At 44.5% G+C, this 12,973-nt stretch overlaps 1 protein-coding gene across 6 annotated transcripts in view; it reads right to left on the bottom strand.

The window, feature by feature from the left end:
• Positions 1 to 228: 228 nt before the first annotated feature.
• LBHD2 (LBH domain containing 2) overlaps positions 229 to 12,973 on the bottom strand; it is a 71,441-nt gene continuing 58,696 nt past the window's right edge. For 5 of the 6 annotated variants that reach the window (XM_084838072.1, XM_084838082.1, XM_084838092.1 and 2 more), the window contains 2 exons: positions 3,488 to 3,683; positions 235 to 1,218 (listed from right to left, as the gene is read on the bottom strand). In XM_084838072.1, the coding sequence (XP_084694198.1) occupies positions 1,148 to 1,218; positions 3,488 to 3,683 (267 nt within the window). In that variant the 3' untranslated portion in view covers positions 235 to 1,147. Of the gene's footprint in view, positions 1,219 to 3,487; positions 3,684 to 12,973 lie in introns of all 6 variants that reach the window. The other variant, XM_084838123.1, reaches the window with a different exon arrangement.

A 12,973-nucleotide genomic window follows, 5' to 3' on the forward strand; every position in this document is an offset into this window, starting at 1 on the left:
ACATTGTGGTGTGAGGGGCAATATTAATTAAGAAAAAGATGCACCCCATATCTGTTCCAGACAGTTTCTACCCAGTCTTCAAAGCCCAAACTATATGTAAAAAAATTCAGCAGGGTATATATGTGTGTGTGTGTATATATATATATATATATATATATATATATATATTAAATGTCATAAAAATAGCAACAATATTTCCTATTAACACCTCAGAGCAAATTCAGCCTTGATGTAAAGAGCAGAATCCTTTTTTTCTTTTTTCAAGACAGCACCCAGTTATACCAGGGTGGAATTTAAAACACAGACCGTGTACACAAATGTAAGCAATGCTCAGCTAATCAACGTTACACAAAACTGACTCAGTTCACAAACACTTATGAATAGCTATTTCCATCCAAGAAATGTACATCAATAAAGAGCTTTTTGACCCATTTAAAATACACACTGAGTATTAATAAAAGGCTGGTTTCATTTGAATTTGCACAAAAAAGAAGAGAGAGGGCCAAGGGATAAATATAGGTCCCTGTTCTACACCACTAAAAGGCAGTCCTAAATTTCCATATAGCCTGGATTCAAAAGTTAAACTTGTGTCTCTATACAAAAAAAGGTACAAAGTCAGATGGTGACATTATATTACATCTATTATCCATAATATCACAGTGCTAGTTTTTAAATGGCTAAAACAAGAGAGGTTGAATAGATTTAAGGTGTTCTATAGCAAAGCTAACCCTTTGTATTTCCACCAATAACTGACGGCAGCCTTACCTTTAATAAGGCAATTTCATTTAAAAGTGCTAATTGCAACTAATTGAGTATGTTGTTGTTTCATCTCTGTGTGTGTGTGTGTCTTTATTTATTTTCCTTTGTGGCTTTCAAAATAGTAACTGGAATGTATTTCCTAATGTGCTCCATTTTTTCCCCCAAGGAAATTTAAATGGTATGAATCCCAGCCTGAAAAGGTAAACGTTTGAAAGGAACAGTTCTCAAGCCCGTGAGTTCCTTGTCACGTACTAACTTGATAATGCAAATAAAGGGAAAACCTTTCACGTTTTTAAAATGGGTCGCTTTGACATGTCTTCGGAATGTGCTGGCTTTCCAATTTTGCGCACACCAAAGCTTGAATCTCTGGCCCATCCAACAAAGTTTCTTAGTCGTCGTCCTCAGTTCTGGTTTTGGTGGATTCCGTACTCTCTCCTGTATCTTGATGTGGTGGAGCACCTGGCAAGAACAAAGTCTCTGAGCATTTACTTTCATATCCATGCTGGCCCAAGACACCTCCTTGCCTGAAGCAGAGGCCAAATGCCCTTCCTTCTGGCTAAGTCCACCAAGGTCTTGCTGCACCATTCAGACATCAAATCTGGCCTTCGTCTATCCCAGGTAGGCAACCTGGTGCCCTCCAGATGTTATGGATTACAACTCCCATCAGCCCAAGCCAGCAAGGCCAATTATCAGCAATTATGGAAAGGGAGTAGTCTAAATACCCAGAGGATGCCTAGTTGCCTACCCGACCTCTCCCCTCGTCCTTTCATGGCGAGTCCAGGTTGCTTCATCTTGCCACATAGCAGGGCCAGCCTGCTATGTAAATATGGTACATATTTAATCTTTTAATTGTTTATTTTTATTTGTTTTATTCATAGTTTTATTTATTGTTTATTTAATTTATACCCTGCCTTTCCATCAAACAAATGGCGCTCAAGGTGCATAAACAATAATATAACCACAATCAAAATTAACTTCGCTAAAAACAAACTGATTAAATACATAATTTAAAAATACAAGAATAAAAGAAACAGAAACTGCACCCAACCCAACAGAACCTACTTCGGCAACAGGCCAGCTTCCATGACAAAGACGTGCTTGAACGAAAATGTCTTTGTCTGCTGATGGAAGGACAGCAGAGAGTGAGCCAATCTAGCCCTTGACAATCTAGCCTTGACAGGGAGTGCCATAGCCTGGGGGCAGCCAGCAAGAAGGCCCTGTCTTCTTGCATTGCCATCAAACATGCCTCTGAAGGCAGTGCTACTAAGAGACGGGCCTCCCCTGAAGATCTTACGACCCGGCCAGGCCTGTATGGGAGAAGGCTTGTATAGGAGAGAGCGTTGGCAATTGGGCGATATAGGAATGTAATAAATACATACATAAGGTATGGTGCTGCCAGAAGGGCCAAGCCACAAACATGGGTCTGCAAACTCTGCCTGCTGCTTTTTCTCCTAGAGTTCCTTTCCCACAGGCGCTTTCCCACCATCTGGGATTTCCCCTGAATGTTTGCTGCATCAAGTGGGGAAAAGCAATTGGGAAAGAGTGTCACAGCTGAGAAGTGGTGTACGGGGGGATGAATCAATAAATAACTCACGCACGCATGTGCGCACACGCACACACATACACACAAACACTTCTCTCCTGCAAACGGTGCTCTCCAAACCTGAGCAGAGGTTTGCGGTGCTGTGATTCCCAGACCCGTCCCTGCCGCTAAACATGTAGTTCAGCCCTAAGAGCTGCTCCAACCTTTACATAGCAGGCCTGCCTTCAAGCACCATTTGGCATGGCAAACTGAAACTTGAAGAGGGAATGGGCAGATCCAGACCCACTGCAGACATAAGCCAGGGGGGCATGGTCAATTGTAGCCTGGTGATGCACACTAGCTGTGCTTTCCCAAATGTGCGTGTGCTTCATGTGCAGAACACAAGAGGGATGAGAAATACTGGTGGAACACCACTGCACCTAGGCTGCTGCATAAATTGTGAAGCAGCTCTGACTGTGGGGAAGAGGAGCACCTTTTTAATTAGGTGCCAACTTTCATAGGCATGAAGAAAGCAGAAAATAGAGTACTAATTAGGGACAATCAGGCTATGTTTGGATGTCAAAATAAACCATGGTTTACCATGATGGACATGGGCCTAGCTTTACCCCAGGCTCACATGCTTCCCCCTCTCCTCCCCTCTTCCAGGATAGCCGCAAGGAGATCAGAAGCTTTCGCTTGTTTTTTAATCACTGTGGGTCGTCATTTTGTCCAAATATTACAAACTTTGGCTAATCTTAACTATGCTTTGTTTAAAATAGGCCACCATGGTTTATGAAGCTGCCTTGTTTCAACAAACCATAGTTAAGATTAACTGCTGTTTAGATTTTGGATGACACAAGTCATCATCTGATTTTCTTATGTCCATGTCGGAGGGAGAGGGGGAAGTGTGTATGCCCAGAGGCAGGCTAAGCTCATTCCTATCACCATGGTTTACTGTGTCATCTGAAGGCTCATCCCCATCACCATGGTTTACGGTGACATCCGAAGGCTCATTCCCATCACCATGGTTTACTGTGACATCTGAAGGCAGCCTCAGTGAGGGGTTGAGAAAGCACCAATTTGTAATATTCTTTGCATGGACAGGTCACACAACAGTGAGCTGGTATAGGCATATCCTCGCACTATTTTGAAAAAGACCCCCTCCCACCCACACACACTATAGCGGTTAGTTAAAAATATTCATACTTTCAAGATCCCTTTGCTGCTGTTGAGCACAGACCCTCTGAGCAGCTAGAGCCTTCTTATCCTCCATCGATTTCAGATCATCTGGTGGCCAGCGAAGCTCTCCGCTTTCAACATCCCCTGTCTCAGATGGCTCTACCACGATGGATGGCAACCTTTTCGACAACTTAGGATATTTTTCATGTGCATCTGGAAAAGCCTAAAATTATATTTAAATATTTTTATTATTTTCACAATTTCGGAGTAACCAGATTATTCAAAGTGACTGCAATTAAAAAAAGGACAGCCTGTAAACACAAACAAACATCCAGTATTGCAAATAAATATTTTTAAAAAACAGAATTAAGGACATAAAAAGATACAAGAGTCACAAAATCTCACAACAATGACTAGTAACATTTGTTTATACCAGATCTTTGGTTAACCAGCAATATTAGTTAAACAAGTAAAAGGACACTTTTAGAGTCAGTGGGCAGATCTATATGATGAATGTACAATTCTATAAGCCTACTGAGTATCAGTGACTGGGGACAACAGTATTGAGAGCCAATGTTGGGTAGTGGTTATAGTGTTAGACTCCAGAGATCTGGGTTCTAGTCTCCACTTGGCCATGAAGCTCACCAGGTGACTTTGGTCCAGTCACTGACTCTCAGCCTAACCTACCTCACAGAACTGCTGTGAGGATAAAACGGAGAGGAGGATTATGTCTGTTGCCTTGGACTCCTTGGAAGAAAGGCAGGATATAAATCTAACAAACAAATAATTAAACAAACAGTGGGGAAATTGCTATGGCAAGGCTGGGGACTGTGTGGCCTTCTAGATGTTGCTGGATTGCAACTCCCATCAACCTTAGCATAGCCAATGGTGAGGGATGATGGGAACTGCAGTCCAAAAACATCTGGAGGGCCACACATTCCCAGACTCCAGGCTATCTATGGCCTTTTAGTCCTGTTTTTGGGCTTCCTGGAAGCATCTGGGCTGATCATTGTTGGAAAGTGGATGCTGAGCTCGATGGCCCCAGATCTGATCCAACAGGGGCTCTCCTTCTGTTCTTATGTAATGGCTTCCCCAAAGGGTCATGGGATGTGTACTCTAAAAGCCAAGACCTACTTTTTTTCTGAACTTACATGGGAGAAACGTCATGGTTACACCCCCCAAAAAAGATTTCCTTTTAAAGGCTCCTCTGAGTGGTTTCAAATTTGTGAATCAGGGCCTACCTAGAAAAAACAACACTATGTGGCTGCTCTAGCCCTGTGGAGAGCCAACTTGCCGTTCAGCTTCATGCTGTGTAGAGAATAGTGTCACATCCTCAACTTCTCCAAAATTCTGTGTTATTGTGGGATCATTTATCATCATCATCATCATCATGTCTCCTTTCAAAACACAAATCCTACCAAGGTGGCTTACATGTGACATAAAGATAACAGAATCACAATAAACACAATTTCAAAAAAATCATCAGAACCCAGCTGGGACAGGAGCAACCTCCCTCTCTCTCCGGGAATCCTTCCCATAGGGCAGTTACCGGTAGATGGATGCCCCTGTGAGGGAGTCCCAGCAGAGTGGGCCCTGAGGCCTTCTTCACCTGCCTCTCTCCCTCTAACCATTTGTGGTAACAGTTTTCTCCCAGCTTGGTCGGAGGCTGATACACCTTGAGGCGAGGCAAGGGGGCTTCCTCAGGTGTCAGAATTTGGGCACCATTAAGGGCAGCAGAGGGAGGGAGGCAGACAGATCTAGCACCAATCAACCGGGAAATTCTCAGGCCAAAGCCCCACTGGAATGAATGTGAACTGCGCAGAAAAGACAGCACTGCTCCTACACAGCTCCATTTCGATGAGGCTTCTGTGGGAGAACTTCTCGTGTATTGGGCCCCAAACTGATTAGTGGAAAGGGGGGTACCACTTGCATTTTCTGCCCCATGCACCAAAATGATCGGAAGACAAAACCAATCAATGCTAGAAACATTTAAGAAGCCGATTTTCCAAATTTCAAACAAAAATGAACTACCAAACTACTTTTAAAAAATCAGTATTCTGATTGTGGAAAACGCAGCTTCAGATCAGATCAGTAAACTTGAATGGAACGTTTTCTTTCAGCTGTACAACTGTTGACTAAGTTATCCAGTAACCTGAAGGGGATTGAGTTAAATCAGAAGATTGTTTTCTTAATTTAGATGACACTTACTTTCACCCGAGGAGGAAAAGGTATGTGTGAAACAGGTCAGAACGTTTAAAAATTAGATTTTAATTAATTAATTAATAAACCTTTCTTGCATTTGAAACTACCCTCAAAAGAATAGGGTAACTACCACTATTCCAACTGCCTGCTCAACACGGCCTGCTGGCACAGTAGTTGCCGACCAGAGATGGTTGCTATGGAGGCAACTGAAAGAGTAAAATGGTTTAACATTCATAGTTGATCTCTGGAAACAAAAGACCACATTTGTGCTGCTAAATCAAGACCTTCATCTTCAACCCTTTGTTGAAGTCTCCTGGCATTGCTGCGCTACAATTTATTCATGCTTTCTTTGGGCCAATGGTAAATTGCCATGACATGCTGTTATCTATGCCCCATCATCCCACTGAATAATATTGTGCAATGCAAAAATCCAATATTTAATAACCCTCTGTGAAAATGGGTGACAGCCTCAACTCAAGGCACAGTGTCAACTATTATACTCAATTGACAAAGATATTTGGAGAGAGCATGGCTACTGGAGCCTAAAACTGGAAAGCTTTCAGTACAACATTCACCAGATCACTTTTGACAGAAATAACTGAGCCGTAAGTTCTTTCCTTTTCAATAGTTTAATACATTTGGCCAGTGCGTGATTCTTTCTCAAGTAAAACAACACTTTTGTGAGAAAGTGAGAGTTCACTGGAAGGCCCGTAGCTGACTGGTAGGCTAGATGCTTTGCATGCATATGGTCCCAGGTTCAGTTTCGGGCATCTCCTATTAGAGGATCTCAAAAACCAGGACTGGGAATGGCCAAGACCCAGGTAGGGAAAGCCTGAGGCCTGGAGAGCCACTGACAGTTAGAGCAACCAATTCTGTCCAAGATGAACTCAAAAATACCACAAGGGTAGGCAACCTGTGGTTCTAGACCCTTGACCAAATTTCAGCACATACCTCCCAAGTGGGGGAGTTCAAACCTCTAGAAAGACTGGTCTGTCCCTCTCCCAGCAGCCCCCGATGGGCATGGAGGAAAAGGGACAGTTGATGGAGAGAGGGAGGGGTTGTCAGTGAGAGAAAGTACACAAAAGAGAGAAAAGGGCTGTCTGAAAGAGAGAAAGGGGGATGTCAGAGAAAGAGAAAAGGAGTTGTCAGGGAGAGAGAGAGAGAGAGAGAGAGAGAAGGGGCTGTCAGAGAGAAAGGGGGTTAACAGTGAGAGAAAGAAGGGAGTGTCCGAAAGAGAGAAAAGGGCTGTCTGAAAGAGAGAAAAGGGGATGTCAGAGAAAGAGAAAAGGGGATGTCAGAGAGAGAGAAAGGGAGTTGTCAGAGAGAGAGGGGGGTTGAAAAAGAGAAAAGGTGTGTGTGAGTGTGTGTGTGTGTGTGTGTGTGAGAGAGAGAGAGAGAGAGAGAGAGAGAGAGAGAAGGGGTTATCAGTAAGAGAAAGAAGGGAGTGTCTGAAAGAGAAAAAAGGGCTGTCTGAGAGAAAGGGGATTGTTAGAGAAAGAGAGAAAAGAGGTTGTCAGAAAAAAAGAAAAGGGGTGTCAGAGAGAGAGAGAGAAAAAAGGGGCTATCAGAAAGAGAGAGAGAGAGAGAGAGAACATGGTAATTGTTGATGGGCAAGAATTCTTATGGTTCTTTACCTTTAAACTGAAATTGCACAAGACAGCCCTTCAAACAGAGGATGCTTTCAAATAGAGGGTGGTCCTCTGGCAGCCCTTCAAAAAGAGGACTGCCCTCTTTTTTTATTAAAAAAAGGACACCTGGACACTCTATAAATCTGGCACCTTCCAGATGTTGTGGATTTCCAACTCCCATCAGCCCCAGCCAGCACGGCCAATGGTCAGGAATCCTGAGAGTTGTAGTACAAAACATCTGGAAGGCACCAGGTTGGAGAAAGCTGCCGTAATGCAATGACATCACTGTGTGTGACCTTTTCCATTACACGTTACCAGGGTGGGATAATGGTATTTTCCTATACCAGGCAGTTTAGGTCTCAGACAGGTCCATGTGTTCCCTTCCACTTCCGTGCTTCATGCTCCATATACAAATTCGTGGATGAGGGTTCTATGCAACCTCCAGGTTCAGAGGCAGAATGCTGCTGAGTACCAGTGGCTAGGGAGCTGCAACAATGGGAAAGGGCTACTGCCTTCATATCCCTTTTCCTGAGCATCCCTGAGGGATCTAGCTGAACACTGTGGGAAGCAGAATACTAGATAGAGTGGTCACTTATGCATGACCAAAAAAGAAGATATGCAACACCAAAGGAGGGGACATAATGTTCACATTTGCTGATCTATAGATGCAAATTTTGAAATGCTATAATTTAAATAAAAATACATCTCACAACAGTGGAGAAGGCTGACTAGGTGACCTGGGTACCTTCTCAGTCTGCTGTCCAGGTGCTGTAGATGGGAGCTCTCCCTCCTTATGGTTCTTTGACTTCAAAACAGACTTGGACCAGGCAGTCTATCAGATAGGGGGTACCTTCAAACAGAGGGCTGTCCCCTGCCAGCTCTCCAAAGTAGAGGACTGTTCTTTGTAAAGTAGGACACCAGGCCACCCTATGTCTGGGGGAAATGGATGCTTGGCATGATCCAGCAAAGCTCTGCTGATGTTCATATGCATCACTGCAACAGCACATGCTGATGCAATGACAACCTGATGTGAAATCGCGGAGGGTTCCCACTTGTGATGCAGCCTGTGCCATCACAATCCCATTACAAAAAGCTATGACTAAGGGCTGTTTTAAACAATAAACACTTCTTCGATGAGAAGCCCGTTTGGCATGAGTGCACCAGAGATTAAAAACTGTGTTGTGTCATAAAGGGTGCATGGTGCTTTATGGGTTAACAGGAAGCCAAAGAATAGGTCCATGCCCTGAGGAATGTCCAATCTAAATTGAAAGAGGGGGAATAAGCTTTTCAGCCCTTCAGTTTTAAAAATTGTGTGAGTGCATTTTTAGATCTTTGCACTGCTGCTGTGGCTTTTATCTTGGTTACTACTTTGGTTTTATTCTGTTTTAAACGTATGGTTTTATGTTACAATTTACTACTATTGTATTTTACGGTTTTAAGATTTGTCTTGCAGACCGCCCAGGGAGCTTTGGCTAATGGGTGGTAAAGAAAAATAATAAATAAATAACAAGGGGATGAATGTGACTGAATTGCTCTATAGGAGGAGACAATCCTACACACACAAAGGGTAATTTTAATAATACCAATTTAGGGGGTGGAGGTAGTGGTGGATTAGGAAGCAGAGGTAGGGGGTGGGTTACGGGGTAGGGCCAAGGACAGGTTTTTAATGGCCTGCAATTTTGGCGGGTGAGTCAGGGGTAGGGCAACAGAGGAAAAAAAATGATATCCCCCTGGCTCAGAATCGGGTTTAGTCAAGCAAATACCTCATCCCAAAGCTGGGGCAAAAAGGCCAAATGGGTAGATACAATATCTGATGCTGAGAACCCTACTCACAGTTATCCTTCTTGTAAAGTATCACAGCTTAGTAAGCTTCATTAAAGTAGGATACTGACCAGCTTGGGGGCTTTCCTTCTAGTCTTTTCCCCACCTGTCAAGACTAGCGATGGAGGAATGTCATGAGTAGAGGGGGCTATTTCAAGTACAGCTCAAAGAGGGGGAGGAGAGAGAAAGGGAGGCAGAGAGTCTAAAAGAAAATCTCTAATTGGCTACAACAAAGAATGCCCTCCCTAATTAGAAACCCTCAGCCCGGTAGAAGAGAGAAATATTTGGAATCTTCCTTCATCCAAACTGATGGGGCGGGGGGGAGTTTTGTGTCTTCACTATGCCCTAACGATGCAGAATGCATCTACCTAAGGTCTTCAGAGCAGTCCTTTCTCTGAATACTGTCAGTGGGAGAAATACATTATGCATTTACAAGAGGCAGGGCCTTCTTTGTGGTGGCACCCTGACTTTGGAACGACCTTGCGATGAAGATATGATTGGTGCTATCTTTGCTTTTTTAATGCCAGGTCAAAATGTTTACATTTTAAGCTTTAAAAAAATTTTGTTTGCTTGCTGACTGAATAGCTTTCATACATTTTATCTCGAAATTTTGTCGTTGTTAGTATATTCTATTTGATTTTCTATCATTTTATGTATACCACCCTGGGATCCCTTGTGGGTAAAGGGCGGTTTATAGAATTTGCAAATAAATTAAAACGATACCTATACAATGAACACTGGGAGAATGTGAAAGTCAGCTTTAGGTGGTTAGACTTGGTGCCAGTGACGTCTGGGTCAGGCAAGGGGAGGCAGAGATGAAGTCAGGCTTGACAAAAGGAACGGCTATAGCTCAGTAGCAGAGCCCATGCTTTGCATGCAGAAGATCCAATTATGGCATCTCCACCTAGGGCTAGGAAAGATGCTCGTCTGGAACTCAGGAGAGCTGCTGCTAGTCCATGAAGACGGGGCTTAGGCCCTACCATTAGGCAGAGTGAGGCAGCTGCCCTAGGCAACTGCTTTTGGGTGTCTTGAAAGGGCAGGAAATTCTTAGTTATTTAAGGTGCAATCCTAGGCATGTTTAGACAGAAAAAGTCCTACAAATCCCAGCACGCCCCAGCCAGCTGGGAGTTGCAGGACTCTTCTCTGTCTAAAGATGCATAGGATTACAACTTTAATTTGCTATTGTTGTATTTATACTGCCAAGGAGGGGGAACAGGTGCTTGTGGGATTTTGTGCCCAGGTTGTAAAATAACCTGCTGGTTCTGCATTTCTTAACTTGCAGGGGCGGTCCCATTTGCTGCTCCATGTCAGGCATCAAAATGTCCTGCACCAGCCTTGCATGTAGGCTACAGACCAACACAGACTGCTCCAGTGTGGACTGGACCAATGGTGTGATGCAGAATTAAACATCACGCTGCGTTAAATGTGTAGCATGTAAGGGATCATCACTTTTTATTTTGCTTTTGTGTAGGTGCATAGGGCCCCAGTGCAAATCAGGATCCCTGTGCACAGGTAGTGTGTGTGGGGGGGTCAAACCTTCCCATCCAGCCATCTTTTTATTTTAATTCGACCCTCCAGCACAAGGGGGCTTAAGTAAAAAAAACCTTCACGTGGGCACCAATGGAGGGTTTTTTTTCTTAAGCCCCCACACAGCTGGGGAGCGAACCATCCCCTTGCTGCACACTGCCTTCAAAGTAAGAATCATTCAGATAAACACACACTGTGTGACTGTAACTGATCTACTAAAAAACCAAGACATAACTTTAATGTGAATTTGGCCCTGAGAAAAGACCATTTTATAAAATCACCTTGGATGGCCATGGATTTTTCATCTGCTCTGACAACATCATTCACACCTTATTCTTTTGTGTGTGTGCGGGGGGGGGGGGGGACACACACACACACTTCATTCACATCAATTGAGTTTCCTCCCTTTCTTAAGCCTGTGCACGCAGGGGAAGGGGAAATTTAAATTTAAAAATGGCTGGGTGAGAAAGTTTAACCCCCCATACTCACACGTGGTAGTCCCAATCTGGATTGGGGCCCCACGTGTTTCCATGAAAGTAGTGAAAATACTATGTATTTAACTTGGCATGCAATTTATCCTATGTTCGAAAAGGCACCAGAAAATTGGTGTCCAGAGGCTGAGCCTCCACCACAGTTGTTGTTAAGTCGTGTCCGACTCTTCGTGACCCCATGAGCCATGGCACACCAGGCCTTCCTGTCCTCCGCTCTCTCCCGGAACGTGCTCAAGTTCATATTCACTGCATCGGTGATGCTATCTAGCCATCCCATCCTCTGCCGTCCCCTTCTCCTTTTGCCTTCAATCTTTCTCAGCCTCAGGGTTTTTCCTTTATTCCGTTTCTTGCTGTGTCACTCTTACTTGTCAGAGCATGTTAATCTGGAGAGCGCATGCACACCGCTCTGCCTCATTCAGTGTGTCTGAAAAGCACTGAGCACATTTTTGGCCCCAGCCCAGTGTAAATAAGTATGTGTAGTCTGTCTGACCACCTGTTAAGTGGCAACGACAGCAATTCTCAACCCCAGAGCTACACAGTAAGAACAGACCTAGGTTTTTTGAAGTATAATACTCAGAATGATAAAGGGAGTTACTGTTTTCAGCCCTTCACAACCAAGGGCCACTGAATGAGAGTGCTGGAAGGAAAAGAGTCATATACATCTTAGAAGTGGACACAATTGCAAAGAAGTTAAGGGCGCAATCCTATGGCCGCTGGACAGCAGCTAGACGGCTATAGGATTGGTCGGTTTCCGGGAACCGATCTCGGAGCCCATGCTCCAAGGTCGGTTCCCAGAGAATCACCTCCCCTGCTGCCCCTGGGCTCCGGGCTCGTAAGAGCAAAAGGGGGCGTTCCTGGGGTGGGGAGTGTGAAAGTGCCAGCACGACACTTCCTATGTGTCGTCCAGCTTCCCCCCCCCCCGCTGTCCCGCAGCTAGACAGCCAAAATTGGCCATCTAGCCGCGAATGCAGGGAGGCCAGAGTGCGGAGGAGAAGATCCCCTCCGCGCTGCTCCCACCTTGTACTGGATAGGCAGTTGCCTCCAAGTCTGGAGTATAGGACTGCTCCCTCCATCTCCAGTTGGTGGATAGTTGAGATGTTTCAACCAGGATGCAAAGGTTGACTGAATTAGTGCCAGCGCCTGCTGAATACTTACGTCTGGACATTACTCATAGCCTGGCACTCTGAACCCCTGTGGTTATTGGCTCAGTCTGAAGGCCAAACTCTATGGTATACTTACGGCACAGCACAATTTTCCTCAACCGGGTGCCCCTCCAGATGTTTTGGACTACAACTACCATGAGCCCCAGCCAGTATGGTCAATAGTCAGGAATGCCAAGAGCTGTGTTTCAAAACATCTGGAAGGCACCGGGTTGGGGAATGTAGCTACATTTTGTTAGTTTAATTACAGTCATAGGAAGCACCAATCTTACTCTGGATAAAGCGCATGGCGAGTGGAAACTTACCACCCCAGCCACGTTCTGATGGAAAATCACATTCCTCCAGGTGGCTTTGAGCATTAGGGGAAAAAATCCATTGGTGCCAAAGGCAACTGTTTTCCCTAAACCCCAAGCAGCATTAGGGCACGGGGGCTGGGGCATTTTCAGTTGGAACCATCTGACTGTGAGTCCTGCAAGACCCAGTCCCTGCTTCTCTGGCTCATTCCACCTGACCTGGGAGGGAGAGGCCCCGACAGGCTCCAGCTACACAGGTTGCTGCCCTGGCAGTTATCTTTTGCTGTTTGGATTTCTTTATTTCTCCTTAGTATAATTATTATGGGATTGTTTAGTCCTCCTGTATATTTATTAATGTGAGATGTTTTTAAGTGTATGATTATTAATGAAT

Source organism: Heloderma suspectum, chromosome 1 (assembly GCF_057233095.1).
Source record: "Heloderma suspectum isolate Gila_16-S chromosome 1, 16-S_ref, whole genome shotgun sequence".
Classification (NCBI taxonomy): Eukaryota; Metazoa; Chordata; class Lepidosauria; order Squamata; family Helodermatidae; genus Heloderma; species Heloderma suspectum.